Genomic DNA, 19961 nt, shown 5'->3' with positions numbered 1-19961 from the left:
TAATAAAACTCCTCCTACTGAGCTCTATCAAACAATGAAGTATTCTTAACACTCATATGCACGAATAACAACTGATTTTGCTAGCATTAGTCTTGTATAATAAATATTCACACAAGACAGAGTCAATAGTTAATAAAATAAATCAGTTTTGAAGGCTAAGCTGCGACTGACATATCGCTGAATTGCTTTGCTTTCACTCACCTGTTTCCCCATGGCTCAAGCTGAGTATCCGTTCGTGTCACCGAAAAAGGTGTTGACTCCAAACACATTCACGTCAGGTAGCCTTAACGAGGGTTGTTCGAAATACAATTCACTCAACATTATATGCCCGAGGGAAAGAAGGGGAGCAAGAATCTTTCCCTCACTATGAAGTCAACACAACAGGCGGTTTCTAATTGTGTTTTGGCTGGTTTATAAGTGTTTTTTTTTTGTTGTTTTTTTTTTTTGTGAGTATGGAAAATTTAAATGAAAGGGTAAGACTGGTCCCATCACACAAGACGCCAGGTTGGTCAAATGCCGTAAGCCCGCCGGGCTGTTAGAGCGAAATAAAGGTTGAAGGGCTGTTCCATAATTACCACAAGGGTGTTGGGCTATTTCAGCATTATGTGGCCACAAAGAACTTCGGATACCAGGCACTGAGAAGTATAGGAATGAAGTGTACTGTACTACTAAATTAGTGCGAGAGTAGCTGAAATAAGCGAGCTTATTAATTAAAAACAGAACTCAGATGAATAATAACAAAAAAAAAAAAAAGTCACAGGGTTGTGAAATTTTACACGAATTCACACTTCACAACAATCCCCACCTCCAAAAGTGAAAATAATGTTTATTTTAATTATGTAATAACAAACACGGCTCTATTTAAATTTTTCTAATATGATTATGCAATTAATTACCTTAAAAACATTAACTGAAGCGTAATTAATAAAATCTCAAGGGTTACCGAAATTTTTTATGATGGCCCCTTCCTGAAAAAAAAAAAACGAACCCTTTATTGTAAGTTCCAGCATGTGGAGGATTTGGAGTAACCATTCCATCCCTGTATGTAGTTAATTCACACAATCAATCTAATAATAAAGGAATGCCTCGACATATCAAAAGACCAGAGAGCAACGGCTGATTTGCTCACCTAAGGTGTGCTTCACGGTTATGCCACCTAACTGGCTAGACATTTTCAAGCAATAAACTAAATTAAATGAATTATAAGCTAATACCCAAACAAAAATATTAGGAAGAAATTCATGGTGCAGTTCACAAATCTTCACTACCGAAGCCTATTTAGGGTGTGTTCAGCAATAACTCCAAATTGATATCTTATTCCTCACTTCATATTATTTATCTCTCTCTCTCTCTCTCTCTCTCTCTCTCTCTGAGTAATTAACTTACGTGCTCGGAGTAAGAAAATATAGCGAGCAGCAAATTAGCATTTCTATCGCATTGGATAAAAAAGTTGAACGTGGGAGAGAGAAAATCTTTATTGCAACTAAATGAATACAATGTACATATATAGATTTAAATGAAGTTGCAATTGTCCCGTCATGGCCAACGGCTCACATCAGAATAGATAATTAGTTAATAGATAATACTCACATCAGAATAGATATGTCAGATATATGTTCACGATGCATCGTGAATAATCAAATTATTTCACAAATCAACCTGTTGCTAATTCAACCACTCATGGGGGAAACCTTGGTGCCGTAGACCCAAAACACTCTCCCCCCTGAATGATGTCCATTTCTACCTACAAGGCAAGAGAGCAAAGAATGGGAAAAGGAGTTTTTCCTCATACGTGAATATTAATAAGAAAAAATCGAATCCTATCGACTCTTGCAAAATGGATGAGCAAATTTATAGTAATGTTGCACATATATTAAACAGATACTTTGCATCGATATCCCGGAAGAAAGACCCTTCGTGGTAAAAAGAAACTATATGAGTGGGTGAAAGTTGGAAAGCATGGAATTAGCAATAATAAAATTTCAAATTATTTATTAGAAAACTTTCCGCCTAACGATGAGTAATGCTCTGGAGTTGGATTCTCAGGAAGGTGGCAAGGGAGTTCATTAAACCACTGAAGTTAATTATGACATCTTCACTAGCCTCCGGAATTATTCCCTTGGAAGTGCCAATGTTTCGCCAATACATAAAGTGTGACGTGCCAATACTAAGTGTGAAGTGTGAAAATCAGTGGTCGGGAAAATCATGGAGGCAATGATATAGAGTGCATTTAAGTCTCGTTTAAATAGAAATGGAATTCTAAAGGAAACACAGCTTGGGTTTGTAAAAGAAAAATCATGTTTAAAAAACCTGGTTAGCTATTTTCACGAAGTCACTCATGAGATAGATATAGGAAATAATGTCGACATTGTTTACTTAGATTGCAGCAAAGCATGACTCTCCCGCATGAGAGGTTATTGGAGCATGTTGAAATCACAGGGAAATATCCTTAAATGGATTGCAGGATAACTGAAGTACAGGAGACATAGGGTTGTGATTAATGATTGGGCTAACGCAAGAAGTGGGGTTCACCAAGGATCGGCACCACTGGGATCACTCTTGATTTTTTTAAATGAAAACATTACGCCCTCAATTTCTTCGACGAAGAAATTGAGGGCGTAATGTCAAAATTTGTAAATGTCAGGTAGAGTTCTTAATGGTCTCTGCGCCAATGATAGTTTCTTCAGGACGACTTCAGGATAGACTTCAGAGATGGTTAGAAACTGGCAGTTATCTTTTAATGCAAGATGCAATTACACTTGGGGAACAGAAGCCTCAAAACAACTTACACACTTGGTAGTTGTTGGTGGAGGAGTTTTTAAGAGCATCAGCGACTAAGACCATATTGCTCCGTGTGTAAATTGCGTGTTCTGTGGTCGATTTTCTGTTTGCAGGAAGAAAGACTTGAGTTTCTCCCGGTTTTCTGTTTCCTGGTCTTTCTTCTAATAAACAGAAAATCGACCACAATTGATAGAGTTTCACTAAACATAGTAGAGGAAGAAAGAGATTTGAAAGTTACGATACGGTCGAACATGAAGTTTTTCGAGCAGTCTGAACCAGAAAGGCGGGTCCACGGCAATTAAAGCCTATCCATGAGTTATCGAACATTTTGTTGTAGAGATAGGAAGGTCATAATACTACTGTATAAGGCAATTGTGAGGCCACACTTGGAATACACTTTAGGTGCGGTCTCCATAACTGGAGAAGTGTGGAGACCCCACCTAAAAAATACAAAAATCTTCTTGAAAGGGTTCAAAAGCGGGGCAACGCGCCTAATGAGATCGGAAAAAGGACGTTCATATGATAAAAGACTTCAAATATGAGGGCTGCACAGCTTGGAAACTAGACATATTAAAGGAGATTTGATTGAATATAAATATACAATAAATGTGTATAAGGCTCTGAGAGGTGAAAGTAAATAAACGACGGTGAAATTTTCAGTTATGATTTCAGAACTAGGGAACATAAATCCAATTAAGTGGGGAGGTTGAGACTGTATTGCAAGAAGGTTTCTTTTAGCCAGCAATTTGTTAATTAAATAAGTTGAAGGCTAAATGAACAAAGCATAATGTTATGGGTTGAAGTTAACTATATAATATCGGTGTAAATACACCATAGTTTCCCCATAAGTTTAACTACATAAGTAGTGTAACGGCATCGTTTAATTTTTATCTCATATTGTGGCTACCTGCACAACGAGATACCAAGTATTGCACTACTTCAAATAAATAACGCTTCTCTAGTAGAGGAGACTACTGTTATTTATTCTCAGTGGGCACCACCACCCAGACGCGTTTCGGAGTTTGTTGGCTCACTCATCAGTAGGCAGGCAGGTACCCTGATAATGCAGACATGCCATCACGGTTGCGAAGTGAATTCCACAATATGAGAGATGCCAAATGGTGAAGATGATGATAATATGTTGAAGACTAAATGCACAATATGTTATGGGTTGAAATTAACTATATAATATCGGTGTAAATACACCATAGTTTCCCCATAAGTTTTAACTTCATAAGTAATGTAACGGCATCGTTACACTACTTATGAGATAAAAATCAATCGATGCCATTACACCTACTTATGAAGTTAAACTTATGAGGAAACTATGGTGTATTTACAATGATATTACATAGTTAATTAAATAAAATAAATTTTCTATTTATACTCCGGGACGACCACACGGTCAGAGGAGTTCACAAGGTGGAGAGTATACAACAGCACCATATTTAGCAGTCACGGGCTTGAACCCCGGTCACTCAAGGCACATGTAGTTATACACCCTTTTAGTTAACCACTCGGCTACGGATAAGTTGCCCTCAAATTCTAATTATGTCCGCTGTGGTTGAATCTGACAGCTTGGGTAAATTTAAAGCTCAGTTGGATTAGACACCTACGTGAGAAAGAAGTCAATAGTTGGTTTATTTATTATTATTATTTATTTATTATTATTATTTTTTTTTTTTTTTTGGTGGGTGCAGCAAAACCCCAGGGCTTCCTTGCACCATACGACTAATAGTAATACAATATGCCAAGCTCCACTTACTTAGTTGTCCCACCATTCGTTTCAAATGTGGTACTTCTAATTATGTCCACTGTGATATTCCTTGTTAGAGACCTCTTAATTTCAAATTTATTTTTGATCTCCTGCGGCATAAAATCTCTACCCCATGCTGTCAAATTCATCTGTTGCCTGTATCGTTTTCCTAACTCCATTAATCAGTCGGAACACCGACTTCCTTTCTTTGAAACTCTTTCTCTAGTCTATCTTTCTTAACAATGAAGAAATTTTCCTGGTTGATTTTAACGTTCATGCATTACATCCTCACAACATACCTTATAAAAAATAGTAGTATTCTACAGAAGCATAAATTATTTTGAAAATTAAATACTCTAAATCAGCTGAGTCAGTGACGTCTCGTCCAATGGTACAAGTGCTACCATAGGATGGTACCACCGGTAACGTAGGCTTATGGTACAGGTAGTACTGTATTACAATATTATGATTATATATTGTATTATGATTGCACCAAGACCCTCAGATCAGGAAACTCTCACAAAAGGAAAGAAAGAAAAAATTACTAGTTCATAGGAGTTTACAATTAATCCGAACAGTTTTAAACGTATTTAGCAGTAACGTGAAATGTTACTGCTAAATACGGTTAAATACCACTGAAAGGCGTAACGCGCATTATCGCGCTTGACCATTCAGATAAGTCGGTATAACAGTAGGGATCAGTAAGGAAATTATACATTCTTACCCTCTCCTCGCCCCACCACCAGCGAGATTCACTAAAGGTCCCAGTGCTCTTTAACAACCACGCTAAACTACCCATCCGAACCTTTCGGACTTCACCGCGGTGGCGAACTTGGCGATATGGTAGTTTCGCGGTAGACTTACCATATTCTTCCCCCCCCCCCTTCACATCTGAGGACAAAATGACTTCAACATAAACATATGCTGAAAACAAACATATACCATTTTTTTTTTTTTTTTATTTCCAGGGAACGGAGTTAAATAATAATTATTAATTAAATGAAATTATGAATTTATTTAATAAATGGAATCAGTTATAATGTTAATTTTTGAGATTATAAAAATAAAAGAAATCATACAGAATTCAGAATTCATCCCATGCATTTTTCTATTCTGTTACGAGTCTCATCAAATGAACTAATGAGACTCGTAACAGAGAAGAAAAATGCATGGGATGCATATAAATTATCAAGCGACTCAGAAGCCTATGGCAGATATAAGCTAATCTGTAATCAGGTCACAAAGGAGGTTAGGCAGGCGAAGGCAGATTACGAGAAATCCTTGGCAAAAGATGCAAAGAAAAACAGCAAGGATTTCTTTACATATATAAACTCTAAAAGGAAGGGGATGAAACTGATTGCTCCACTTGACATCGATGATTCGACTGTTGTTGATCCTGCTCAGATAGCAAACAAACTGAATGAGTATTTTGCATCCATTCACACATGAGGAATTATTAAGGTTTGAAAATGGAAGAAGGTTATCAAATTGTAGCAGGATACTTAATGATTTTGTAATAACTGAGAGCAAAGTGGAGGAGAAATTATTGAAGTTAAACATAAGAAAAGTACCTGGGGTGGATGGGATCTATTCAGTTATATTAAAGGAGGCAGCAAAGCAACTAAGCAAACCCTTAGCCATAATTATGAGAGCATCCTTGGACTCAGGGGAGGTTCCCACGGACTGGAGATGTGCAAATGTATCCCCAATTCACAAAGGGGGATCGAAGGGTGACAAGAGTAATTACAGACCAGTTAGTTTAACTTCTATTCCAGGTAAAATAATGGAGTCACTGGTTAAAGATGCATTGCAGGATCATCTAGACAAGATTGCAGCAATAATTCAGACACAGCATGGGTTTGTTAAGGGAAAGCCTTGTCTGACAAATTTGATAAGATATTATAATGTGGTTACAAAGGAACTGGATGCAAAACATAATTTTGATATCATATATTTGGATTTCAGGAAAGCTTTTGACACTGTTGTGCATGAAAGACTATTGTACAAATTGGAGCAGAATGGTATTAAGGGTAAGTTTTAACAATGGATAAAAGGATGGTTAAGTGGGAGAAGACAGAGGGTGGTAATCAATGGGTGCTGCTCTTCGTGGACTAATGTTATTAGTGGAGTCTCACAGGGTTCGGTGTTAGGTCCACTGTTGTTTGTATATTTATCAATGATATTGATGAAGGTATATCAGGCTTAATGTCGAAGTTTGCAGATGATACAAAGGTTGGCAGGGTTGTTAATGACAGCAATGGCAGTGTGCTACTGCAACAGGATCTAGATAATTTGGGCAGATGGGCTTAGAAGTAGCAACTGAAGTTTAATCTTGACAAATGCAAAGTACTGCATATGGGTAGAAGTAACCCCAGAGAAACGTACCAACTGTGTGGTACTACACTTAAGGTGGTAGAAAATGAAAAAGACCTGGGAGTAATTGTGCAGTCATATATGAAGTTTTCTGAGCAATGCAGACAGGCTGCCAGGGCAGGTCATGTGGTTTTGTCAATGATATATAGGAATTTTGCTAGCAGTGAAAAGGTGATTGTCCCTCTGTATAAGGCAATGGTCAGGCCACGCCTTGAGTACTGCCTACAGGTCTGGAGGCCTCATTTTAGGAAGGATGTAGATTCACTTGAGAGTGCACAGAGAAGGGCAACAAGATTGGTGAGGGGAATGAAGGGATCCTTTTACCAAGAGAGGCTTAAGTTCTGCGGATTGCAGTGGCTGGAGACTAGGCACCTGCGCGGTGATCTGATCGAGGTGTATACCTTGAATGGGTTGAGCACGCTGAATTCTGATGGGATCCTTCCACTTGTTCAGATTACGAACCTAAGGGGGCATAAATTCAAATTAAGAAAGGCCAGATGTAGAATAGATGTGCGGAAATTTGCCTTTAGCCAGCAGGTGGTTAATTGCTGGAACAAACTTCCATCTGTCGTTGTGGAAGTTGATAGGTTGAATAAATTTAAGGAGGAACTGGACAGGCATTTGGAGGGAATGGTGTGATTTTTTTTTTTTTTTTTGGCTAATGCTGCATAAGCTCATACACTTGCTTTCTTGCATCACATGCCACTACTACTAATTAGAACTTTTTTTGTGTGACCGGCGGCATTTAAAATACTTAATCAGTTAATGCACTATTCTTAATGGTGATAGCAAAACAAATTTTGCCTTCCCAACGGGTTACACACTGGATATCACACTACTTTCAAACAAATGATGTTCTCTTTGTAATGTCATTTATCGCAACACAAAAGACTAACATTATGATAATATAATATTGTCTCCAAACGCTTAAGCTTTACTATTTCTCCAAACGCTTTACTATTTCAAATAAAGGTGTTTGACAGCAGTGCAATAAAAGGAAATCTCATTGTAAATGAAGTTGGTTTTGCGACTCGGGACACCTTTTTCGTATCCCACTTGTGAAATTCATATTAAATCAGCCACATAGTAACGGTAGCAAAATTGTCATCGCTGACCATTTCGAGAGAGCTCATGATGTAATGTGCAGAAATACTTATTCTTTTAAAAAAAGCGCAATATAATATTAATACACGTCAACATTCATTTCTATTGCCTTTTCAGCGTCCTTAATAAAGCTGCAAAAAGTATTTGACCCAACGATACGTAACAAATAGCAAAGCACTTTGATTTCACAAAAAAGAAAAAAAAAAAAAAAAAAACAATCAGCGTGGATTTACAAATGGAAGGTCAGTTACCACCACAACCTAGCACTGTTAGGTTGTGGTGGTAAAATAATGGAATATTATGAAAAACACTACTGTAAAGGAAGGTAAGTGAACGTCATCTACAGAGACCTGTCCCATGTGTTTCATAATCTCGCGCACGATTCCAAACCATCAAATTAACACATTATAGCATCTTAGATACACTTAATTCTTGGATAATGAGCCGTATTAGCCATATGTATTCTTCAAGGCTCATCAATAGGACCCTTCTACTTACTATTTTTTATAAACGACCTAAAACAGAAATCGATCAGAAGGTTCCTATTCTTATGCACGCTAATGATGTCAAGTTTTACACGATTTCAATCGCCCTTCAGGGTACTATAAACAAATTCTCTTCTTAAACAGAAACAAACAAACGAATTGTTAGTAAATCCGTTTAATGCGCCACACGTTCCTTTATTGAACCAAGAAGAAAAAGAAAGTTTCGAATCATTATTCCATCAGTCAAGTAAACAGAAGCATCGAGTCTATGGACTACATTAGCACATAATAGCAAAGCACCCTTAGCATCCTTAACAAGAAAGCAGTCACTCAGGCAATCAAGATGGTGGATTCATCAAGCGACACCATTCAATTAATTTATCCCACATTTCCTGTTTTATTATATGAAGCTTTTGTACTTCCAAAGCTTGAGTTTGCGTCACAAATCTGGAACCTCCATCAAGCAAGTTGTATCAACCTTCTAGAATAAGACAAAGAACTTATCCATCTAGACTCTAGAGCAATTTCATTTCCATGTCCACAAAAAAGTCGACCAGACCACAGCATCCCTTTTAAGCCAAAAAAACTGAATCTTGAAACAGCAAGAAATAGTTTTATCCACAAGACGATGAGAATTGCGAACCGACTTAGCATCGAATTTGCATCGATTTCTTCACAAACATTAGAGAATTTCAGAGGACTCAATAAGGACGCCGGAAGCGAAATTATGAAGTAGCAACTGAGCGCCTAATTCCTCACTTCAGAATGCAGAGGAACTATGTTCATTGAAAATTGTAATTTACTAAATGTTATTGCAGAACATTGTTTGAAGGCCTATGCTAATCATTCTTTTCTGCACTCTTGTCAAGATGTGATGTTATTAGTAATTGTTTTGAGTTTTTGTTTAAGTTTGACCCTCATTTGTAAATTGTTCAAGTATATGTATCTATGTAAAGAAAAATCTTTATAACTGTATTATCATATAAAATTAATTATTAATTGTTCATTTCATAATGTGCAAAAAATACGTAAAAAAAAATCGTAAGCCTGCAATGGGAAATCCTATTATGTAGGCGATGTATAAACATATAAACCACAACGCTAAACTTTCTGAATTACATTTTTGGTATCCTTGCTCACGAATGTCTCCATAAAGGGCCGTCTTTTTCATTAAGTACTCCAGGCACAGTGCCTAGGGCCTACGAAAAAAACAGAGCACCGAAAAAAATAATTCAAAAATTTTATTCCAACTACAAACTAATTTTTTAAAATGTATATATTTGTAACTTATATAAATTCTTTCTTCGATTTTTTCTGTTAGCAATGTCATTAAAATTCGTACTGAGAGCTAGTTAGTGCCGGAATAAGTGCTGCCGAATTTTAACTCCAAAAAAACAAATTTATAGAAACGCTTTCGAATTTCTTTGAAAACAAAAAGATTTAACGCAAGAGCGAGCGACAGACTGTTTTAGGAATTAAAAATTAAAAAAAGGCATTCTGAACTAATTTTGAGGAAGCATACAAAACTGATATCATGCAGTGGGGCCCAGGAATGAAAAGTACCTAGGAACTACGAACACCAAAGAAGGGCCCTGTCTCCACAAGAATTTCATCCAGTTTACCATGAATGAAAATACTTAATTCTTTAATGAATTTAAAACTTGAATAAAAATAATAAAATTGATACTGCGTGTAAATTTAAAACAAAGGACCACTTTAAAAAAAGAAGCCTAGAGATGGCGCTAGCTACCGTACAAGCCAATGGCAGTACAAACAGTTTTACTTTTGTAGTTATATGTTTGGTTTGTGCACAAGGCTACGGAACAGAACTGGTAAATATTCCAAAATAATCTTACTGCATATGCCTATCAAGGATAAAGATTCACTTGACTAGAAAACGTACAACTTATTTCAGACATTTTTTTTTTTTTTTTAATTAATAATGCAAGAGTTGTATTCAGTGACATTAATACAATCGTTTAAACAAAAATCACGTACATAAACATATGTTGCTGCCAACTTTTCCTTCGACTTACTACTACTTATAAACTGTACTAAAATAAATTGCATTCACTGCTACTGAATAAGGAAATTAAAAAGAAATCAGTATACTGCGCGCTCTCTCTCTCTCTCTCTCTCTCTGTTTTAGGAATTTAAAAAAAAAAAAAAAAAAAAAGCCTTCTGAACTAATTTTGAGGAAGCATACAAAAATTGTTTACAACAGGCTAAGCGCTTTTTTTCGATTTAATTTGGGGGGGGGGGGGGAGATACAATGTTTTCTCACATTATCTATCACAAATTGTTCCCCAGTATTTTCCCACTGATGTTTACATTCTTAACCCTAAGAATTTATTTTCCGGAAACGTTCCGATGGTTAAGCATATTTATAAAGCTAATCACGAGATGTCTTTTCTCGTTCACCAGTTATACGTACCTCGTGAAGTGATGAATGGCACGTGGACATGCTTCGCTGCCAAAAACTGTAAATTTCTTTCCACGTTGTCTCTGCGCGCTGCCGGGGTTGCAGGCATCAGGTCAATGCCCATGACTGCTTCGCCACCTAGTAACGACATTTAGAAACACTGTCAAAGGAAAGTTCAACATAACTTTTGGTTGGACAGGGCGTGGGCATGAGAACCCATAAACGAAATCCAAAGTTCATTTTATGCTATACTATATTTTAATGATAATTTTAATTCACTATAAAAATATAATTGCTGAAAAAAATATTTACTTGTTATCAGAAATGTTACAAATCGGTAGAGAAGAAATACCTTCAAGGCATATAATGCCTACGGTTGTACATTTAGAAAGAAACTGGTTTTAGGCTTGATTAAGCATAGAGAAATAACTTATAATACCTGTAACACATTTAAATTCTCATTTATAAAATACAATTGGGATTAAAGACAGGCAACAAAATAGATGCACAACACAAAAGCGTTGCGCATCATACGAGAAAATGATATTACATCTGCATACAAATATTGCATCTACATACATTTGTATTAGACATTACTTCATCTGTACATTATGAGAAACGTTCGGTTCAGAGGAAGAGCACAGCCTGTTCATTTTCATACAAGGCCTTATCAAGCTGTAATCAGAGGCATGGGAGACACTTAAGGCAAATGTATAACATTATTCATATTTGTAAAATAATAAGAGAAGTTTACCTCAATATAATATGAGTATTACAGCTCTGGTTGATACCAACTAATAATATTATTCAGGACAGAATGGTCAGGCGAGAGTACACGTGCCTTGAGTGATCGGGGTTCAAACCCTTGACTGCTAAATACGGTGCTGTTTCTTGTATTCTCCCTATCTTGTGAACTCCTCTGACCGAGTGCTCATCCCGGAGTATAAACAGAAAATTTATTTATTTATTTATTAAATATCTGTTTATATTACACGCACGTTAATGAAAAATGGTTCATCTAAATACTGATTGATTTGGTAATATCGTGATATTACCTGTTCAGGTAAAGATTCTTGCAAAGCTTGTTTATTATTAACCTGAAGAACATTCGCAGTCACGCGTTCAGGAGTATTTACGTCATCAGGGGAGGCGAATATCCAAATTGTTTTAACTATTAATGAAGCATGAAATTAAGTTTTGTTTTTTTTTTTGTTAGTGCATCGGCTTTGTGGCCATAAGCACCTCCCAAGGTTTTTGCACTACTCTGATCCAAGCCCGAGGCGGGATTCGAACCCGCAACCTTTGGGTTGCCAGGCAGGCACTTCACCCACCCGGTCGGCATGAAATCTAAGTGAAGGCATGTAAGTTGGGAGAACCACACAGCTATTGCTCTCTCTCTTTTAGTTAGAAGCAGTCGAAAATTTTTCTTGGAGGTAGTGTTTATTGTTAGTCCATTTCAAGATGAAATACTCCATGGCAAAGATTGGCTCAGCTTGATGTGGACAGTAGACACTAAAATTTCTGCTGCATATAAAATTACTGGGTGGACTGCAGGTTTAGTACCAAAAAGAGGTGTCGACTATTCTTACGTGTTAAAGATGTGTAGATGCCCAGCGAAGGCAGTTCCTCCTTCTGAGCAGCATATCAATGTGCGCAGAGAACGTGCGTATTACATGCGCAAAATGATTCTGATAGATAACAACAGAACTAATGCATCTTTCAAAGAGAGTTGCAGTGCTTGGTGATTTCTTTTGTGAATATATCATGATAATAATGAGGATGAGGTAAAACAGTGGGGGTACCACTGTGATCTACCCTCGAACCTCTATTTAATGCTTTTATCTTCCAACCACACATGTCTATCTGGCAATGTATGTAAAAGATGTAAAACTATTCTGCCAGCTACAGAATCACATCAACAGGAACGGTATCCTTAATGGATCAAAGAATGGGTTCATGGGGAGGAAGTCTTACCTGACCAATCTAGTTAATTGTTAAAAAAAAGCTGAATAAAAATGCATGAAACAACATTGACAATATTCACCTTGACTTCAGTAAGGCTTTTCCCCCATTAAAGGCTATTATATAAACCGGAATATATTGGGATTCGTTAATCCCCATATACTCAAGATTCCTCGTTGGATCAATGGCTGCCTAAAAGGTAGGGCACAGAATAGTCAATAAATGGATATTCCTCGTCGAGAGGGGGAGGGATGAACGGTAATAAGTGGAGTTCCTCAGAGATCAGCTTTGGGTCACTTCTTTTCTTTCTTAATGACATTGATGGAGCGCAACGGAAGTGGTCAAAGTTTGATGATGATTTAATAACAAGAACCAGGCATTTTGCTGAAAAATGACTTAAATCAGTTGCATAGATAAGCTAAAATATGGCAACTGAAGTCTGGTGCTTCCAAATTGTTTTGCACCTAAGGAACCACAATTCAGGAGTTACCCACAAGCTAGTGGATTCAATAAATTTTCCATTCAGTTTAAAGAGGCTACTGGCACATGGCATCCTGTCTATGACATACATATAGGGCCTTTGCAAGTAGTATTAGCAGTGACAAATGATGCAGGAAAACACACTTATCTGAACTTATCAGTTCAGATAAGTGGACAAGGTGATTATCCCTTTGTATAAGGCAATGCCAGGTCAGGCCAGGCCTTGAGTATTGCGTACAGATCTGGAGGCCTCATTTTAGGAAGGATGTAGATTTGCTTGAGCGCGTACAGAGAAGGGCAACAACATTGGTGAGGGGAACGACGGGGTCCTCTTACAGAGAAAGACTCAAGTTCTGCAAATTGCAGCGGCTGGAGACTAGGCACCTGCGAAGTGAGCTGAATTCTGATGGGATTCTTCCGCTTGCTCAGATTACGAACCTGAGAAGGCATAAATTCAAATTGAGGAAAGGCAGCTGTAGAATAGACGTGCGGAAATTTGCCTTTAGCCAGCGGGTGGTTAATTTCTGGAACAAACTTAAATCTGTCGTTGTGGAAGTTGATAGCTTAAATAAATTCAAGGAGGAACTGGACAAACTTTTAGAGGGAATGGTTGTGTGATTTTTTTTTTTTTTTTTTTGCTGATGCTACATAAGCGCGTACGCTTGCTTTCTTGCATCACATGACTCTATTACTAACTCAACGGAACTGAAACTCCTACCAGTTTATACAGCAGAATTTCAAAAGGGAGGTAGTATCAAAGGTATAAAAACCTTTACTGAAATCTAGATATGACACCAAAATTGTTAATCATTTATATTCCGACAGCTGGATATATTCACATGCAGCATTTTTAATAACTGAATATATAGTCCTCTTCCGGAACTTTACCGTAGTAAGCGCTTCTCAGAGGTCATCATATCACTTATTTTACAGCACTGCGACTCCTTACAGCTCAAGAGATTTGAGTTTTTAAACTTTAGACTGTAAATATCGTTGAGAAATATCCATTCAACTCATCGGCTATTTCTTCTGGGTTCTCTATGGCTTTCCACTGTGACCTTTGAAGGGCCCTATTTGATTAACTCTCTTCTTTTATCTTTTTGTAATCACATATGAGAACACTTCCTTCATTATTAGCTCTTTGGCAGAGCTTTCTCGTAATCAGTCTGTTGTCCGTCGTACCCCATCAATGGTTTTGTTACATAAAGGTAAAGTGCAGCCATTATCAACCCACTGCAGGATGGAAGCCTCCTCAACAATTCATGCTGAGGGATAGGGACCATAATCTGCCACGCTGGTCCAGCGCGGGTTGGCAGATCGACCGTATTCAGCAGTCAAGGGCTTGAACCCCGGTCTACTCAAAGAGCGTGTGCTACTGCACTCTCTGGTTTTGTTACATACTCTTTTATAATTCTCTTAAGACAATAGGAATTATGCGATTGTCTAAAACTGTTCCACGCTTGTTTCTTTTGTGCAAATTCTTAACCTCATCTATCATCCTTTATGACATCTTTTGTTTACGGACCTTGACCGTTAGTCCAAATACGTTTGCTCTACACGTCCTCACACTGCCGAACTTGCAAACTAGTAAAATAATAAAATAAAAAATTCTGCATGATTTAAAGTGAAAACCCCTGCATCACTCAGCATAAAGATCGATCCAAATTAGGCTTAGGCGCCATCAGGTGCTAAAGGTTCGTTTACATGGCAAGATATAAAATTCTATCACAAAGGCATAGTCTAGTGCGCCTGGTCAAATAATGTCTATTTGATCAGGTGGTGGCTTTTAATTTTTCCCCCCCTTTCTCTAAAACTGAATAACCCAAATGCCACATGCGCCTTGAAGCTATTAGCTAGCAGCATAAGGCACAGGATACAATAAAGCAGGAGTAGGGCAGTCGCTGATTTTCTGGGTAGGAGGGGATTAACAAGAGCAGTGTTCCAGGGAAATCGATATTGATCAAAAGGTGGCTACAGCCAAAAGGTAAATTAATTTTTTCTTTTATTTATTTTTATTATTATTATTTTTTTTTTTTTTTTTGCAGTTAAAAGAATTTAGTAGATGAACAAATACAAAATTCGTAGTTTAAATTAAGGTAAATGTTTGTAAGAAAATTGCAGCGTACAAATCTGCCATTTAACAAAAATTAGATGAAATATTAAAATTAAATTAAAATTATAAATTAATTCGTGCACAAGTATTAGTGGAAGTCAAATGATGGATTGTCGTAATGCAGTAGCCATCATATTTCGCAAGATATAGAATGGATATAGCCAGTAGACGTTAATACAGTTAAAGATTGACTGCTGGCTGTACTATTTCTGTAGTCCTTGTTTGAGCAGAATTATCACAGTCTATATCGAATCGGTTTAGGATAACTTGTACAAGATGATTCCAATTCGGAAACCTAAAATGAAAGAGCTAATTTCTCATTTTGATAACCATAAGCAATTCTTCAAAAACCACCATCAGTGGCAACACAGCATACCTTTGCATGATGAACGGTGGCTATGTTACACTTACAGAAACTCATCCATACCGGTTTGTTAGTAACGGCACAACTATTGACATATTGCCTGTCCGAATGTGCTTATAGTCGAACAATACATCAAAGTTGAATTTCAAGGAAAATATCCCCATTCATCGGCAGCAAATAAATTAAGAAATTCAGGATTAGTAACCTGTTTGCGTAAAACAGGTAGCAATTGTGATGAGTCAAAAAAAAAAAAAAAAAAAAAACTGAACGCCTTTCATTCCTAAGCGAATTAAAAGCAATACATGAAGTCAAATAAAAAGATTACATCATTAATTGTCGCAGGTTTCGCATCTTAACTGATTCGAATGGAATGGCATTTTGGGCCATGTTCAGTGATGAAGCTTGGATCCACGTGTGTGGTCAAGTCAACAGCAGGATATGGAGTAATTAAAACAATAAATCTTCTGTTTATACTCCGGGACGACCAAACGGTCAGAGGAGTTCACAAGATAGACAGAATACAAGAAACAGCACCGTATTCAGCAGTCACGGGCTTGAACCCCGGTCACTCAAGGCACGTGTACTTATGCACCCGCGCGCCTGACCACTAGGCTACGGCGGCACGTGTTACGTGAAACGCTTACATCCTCAAAAAATTGGGGTGCGTTGTGTCATTTAAAGTCGCAAACTAATTTAACCTCTTCCTTTTTTTTTTTTTTTTCCACAGTTTCCAGAAACGTATAGCGGAATTTAATGCATCACTTTATTGTTCTACTTGATAATGACACATTACTGCTGGTTTCAGCAATATGGGCGCTCTTTAACCGATCCCACCAGGCGCACTGCCAGTCTTTGGACCCTTTCAAGAAACTGATGTCTTTTAATTTATTACTTTTTTTCAGTGGTTGAGATATGATAACCGACAAATTGGAGCATTAAATCCTTAATAGTTTAGCCAAAATATGAATCTTGTCTTGGTTAGAAACTTAAAATCACAGGATATTCATTATGTTGGTGTACAGAATTCCTCTTGATGGAAAATAAATTTAACCAAATGTAACCATATTTATACCTAAAGCTTCTCTAATATGAAATAAGAGCTTCATTAAACCAATAATGAAATTTAGATCATTAGTTTTACACTTTCTCTAAACCAGGAGTGGCCTACTTAATTTGTGATATGATCTACTTTTTCATTCAAAATGTGCCGCGATCTACCATCTCAAAAATTTCATTGCAAATCTAGGGATGACTGTATATTTAAAATACGTCGTGAGCGACCGAAATTAAATCTGCGATCGACTCGTTGGCCACCCCTGCTCTAAACCATTATTTCTCAATCGGTGAATTTTCTTTCTTCTTATTTCAATTAGTGGTCAGACCAATTTTCACTCTTCCAATATTAGTGGGCTTGCGCAGCGAAACTATGCCGCAGTTCGGTTAAACAGTATCATTATACAGAAAGACCTTATGATTTTACAGAAATGTTTGCTACTTTGTTTATTTTTCATTTCTTTTCTAGGTTTTGTACAGGATAATCTGCTTGTATATGGATAAAAGGAAAACACTGTGAAAATAATGCTACAAGTTTCTAGGAAACTTGGAGTTTTTTTACGAGATTTTTACTGCACATGACAGTACTGTACAGAAAAGCAGATCTACTTCCACATATACATGAACCAAAATAAAAGACAAGTTAAAAAAAAAAAAAACTGTAAACTGTAGCTATTATCAATCAACTGAAGGATGGAAGCCTCATCAGCAATTCATGTTGAGGGAAATAGACCATAATCTACCACGCTGGTCCAGTGCAGTTGGCAGATCAACCGTATTTAGCAGGCGGGGGCTTAAACACCGGTCTATTCAAGGAGCGTGTGCTACTGCACTCCCACTCCTGACCACTCGGCTACGGAGGCCTGTACGTCAAATTAGTTTCCTAATGATAAAACCATTAATAAATTATGAACTATATTGTTCTAATGCAAATGATCAATTATGTCACTTAGCGGCGTGCTCGACTGGAATGGGCTTGTATGGCAATAATAATCCCGCCCCCCCCCCTCACGTTTTTTAAAGTGTGGATAATGCATGCATATCGGGTAGTATGCACCAGCATGTTGCGAGATCGAATGTGTATATCGCCAGAGAAACTGCACTGCCCATTATTCATTCTGGTGCTCACTCCCATAAAACTGTTACTATGAGGATGTAAACTGTTCTATTTTATTTATTTAACTTTGTCAAAACACTTGATACTTCTATTAATGGACTGGATTTTTTATTTTTTTATTATACACATGCCCAGGCTTATAATACTAGGTCAACTTTTCAGAGAACAAACTTGCACAGATAATTCACTCGAGCAATGCAGTCTAAGATGTCGATGAGCCATAAAACCAATAACGATTACATGGCTAACCTTTCTTTCTCCCTCTCCCCTTCTCTCACTACCTTTGGAATATTTTAGACATGCCATTGATAATAACTTAAAATTCAAGAACTATTTCTGCAGTGGCTATCAAAATATTTGTTAACAAGATATACTATACATGAAATCGAATTAAGTTTTTTTTTTTTTTCAAATACAAAGTTACACGTATCAAACGCCATAATTCAACCGCAATTTTCTGCTGCAAGAAATGCTAACGTTTTGTTTGCAAGCAAGTACAAGCTTTCCTGATGCTAAAAAATTTTCCCATTTTGGATTATTGAGAAGATACGCGAGTTAACAAAATGAAAACTATTTTATTACATTTTATTTTATACATAATCCCTTTTTATTTTACTTCATAAATAACTTACTTTTTTTTTTTTTTTTAATATTTCACTACTTTAGTTGACAATTTTATTTATGAAACAAACAGAATACGATCTAAATTTACAACGGTATTTCAATATCATTTAAACAAAAATTTTATTTTATTCAGTTTTTTTCTATTTGCAAATAGAACGATAGTAATTACTACTGTATAATGAAATATATCAAAAATAATTATAAAATTAAACAAGTAAATAAAATAATATTGTTTTTTTTTTAAGTATATAAAATACACAGAGAAGCCGAACTTAACATTTAATCCAATAGAGATACATAAAGATACCAATAAAGACATTGAAGTATGTACCTGCGTACAACACCCACTCGCCATTTTCTTCATCATCAAGATTTTTACCTTCGATTTCTGATGCCAGGTTGAACAGAGTAGGCCCACCGTGTTCTTCAAAAAATCAATGAAAGACTGTAGTGAACAATCTACTTATTTTTTTTAACAACTCAACAACATTTCTCGCGCTCAGATGCAAAAACATTTGGTTGCTATTCAGCATAACTACGATCAAATACAACGAAGTACACGATCTGCGCGTCACTGGGAAACCCGACGGCAAAAACTGACAAACTTAAATAAAATAAAATAAAATAAATCAAACTAAACTTTAATAATCGAAAATGAAATTATCAAAAAATGTATAATTAATTTTAAAAAAATGTATAAGAAAATAACATTTAAAAAATAAAGCGAAACGAATATTTGGTATACGTTTACTTCTTGAAAGTCACTGATGAATAAGATTAAGGAAACACGCCGTTCTTCCTTAATATTAATTATAGTAGTAAATTTAAAAGAAGGAAATATATACTCCACATTGTAAATGAAAAAACGAAATGAAGACTAAATTCAAATTGAGCAAAATAAAATGGTTAGAAAAAATATATTTTTAATATCACGTATGCCCCCATGGGCTTTAATAACACACCGTTGCCATACCTGTGCAAAGAATGTTTACAATACAGGTAATACAAAATTGTCCAGAATGTTACATTAGACAGACACCGTCATGGTTTCGTCGATAGCAACCAGAGAACCTAGCACAAACAACGTAAAACACCTTCATATTATCGCCCTCGTGGGTAGCACAGTTGGTATAATCAACTGTCCTCCCCACACTGGATGAAAAAGACCTGAGTTGGAATCCTCTCAATGGCGCGAGAAATTTTTAGGAGTCATTTTCACAATGTGACTGAGTTAATACGTCTCAAAATTCCTGTCTATCATTACCTGAGGGTAACGTGGTCTGTTCTCTCCGAAGCTAGGGGTTTTTGCCTAGCAAACAGCAAATCG

General features: G+C 36.6%; 1 protein-coding gene across 3 annotated transcripts in view; it reads right to left on the bottom strand.

The window, feature by feature from the left end:
* LOC150080050 (dixin-like) overlaps window positions 1–19961 on the bottom strand; it is a 391642-nt gene that overhangs the window by 324387 nt on the left and 47294 nt on the right. For all 3 annotated transcript variants that reach the window (XM_090381957.1, XM_090381956.1, XM_090381958.1), the window contains exon 4: window positions 10934–11059. In XM_090381957.1, the coding sequence (XP_090238083.1) occupies window positions 10934–11059 (126 nt within the window). The remainder of the gene's footprint in view (window positions 1–10933; window positions 11060–19961) is intronic.

Source organism: Mastigoproctus giganteus, chromosome 9 (genome assembly GCF_048544385.1).
Source record: "Mastigoproctus giganteus isolate SK-2022 chromosome 9, ASM4854438v1, whole genome shotgun sequence".
Taxonomy (NCBI): Eukaryota; Metazoa; Arthropoda; class Arachnida; order Uropygi; family Thelyphonidae; genus Mastigoproctus; species Mastigoproctus giganteus.
This window is presented reverse-complemented; position numbering and strand designations above follow the sequence as displayed.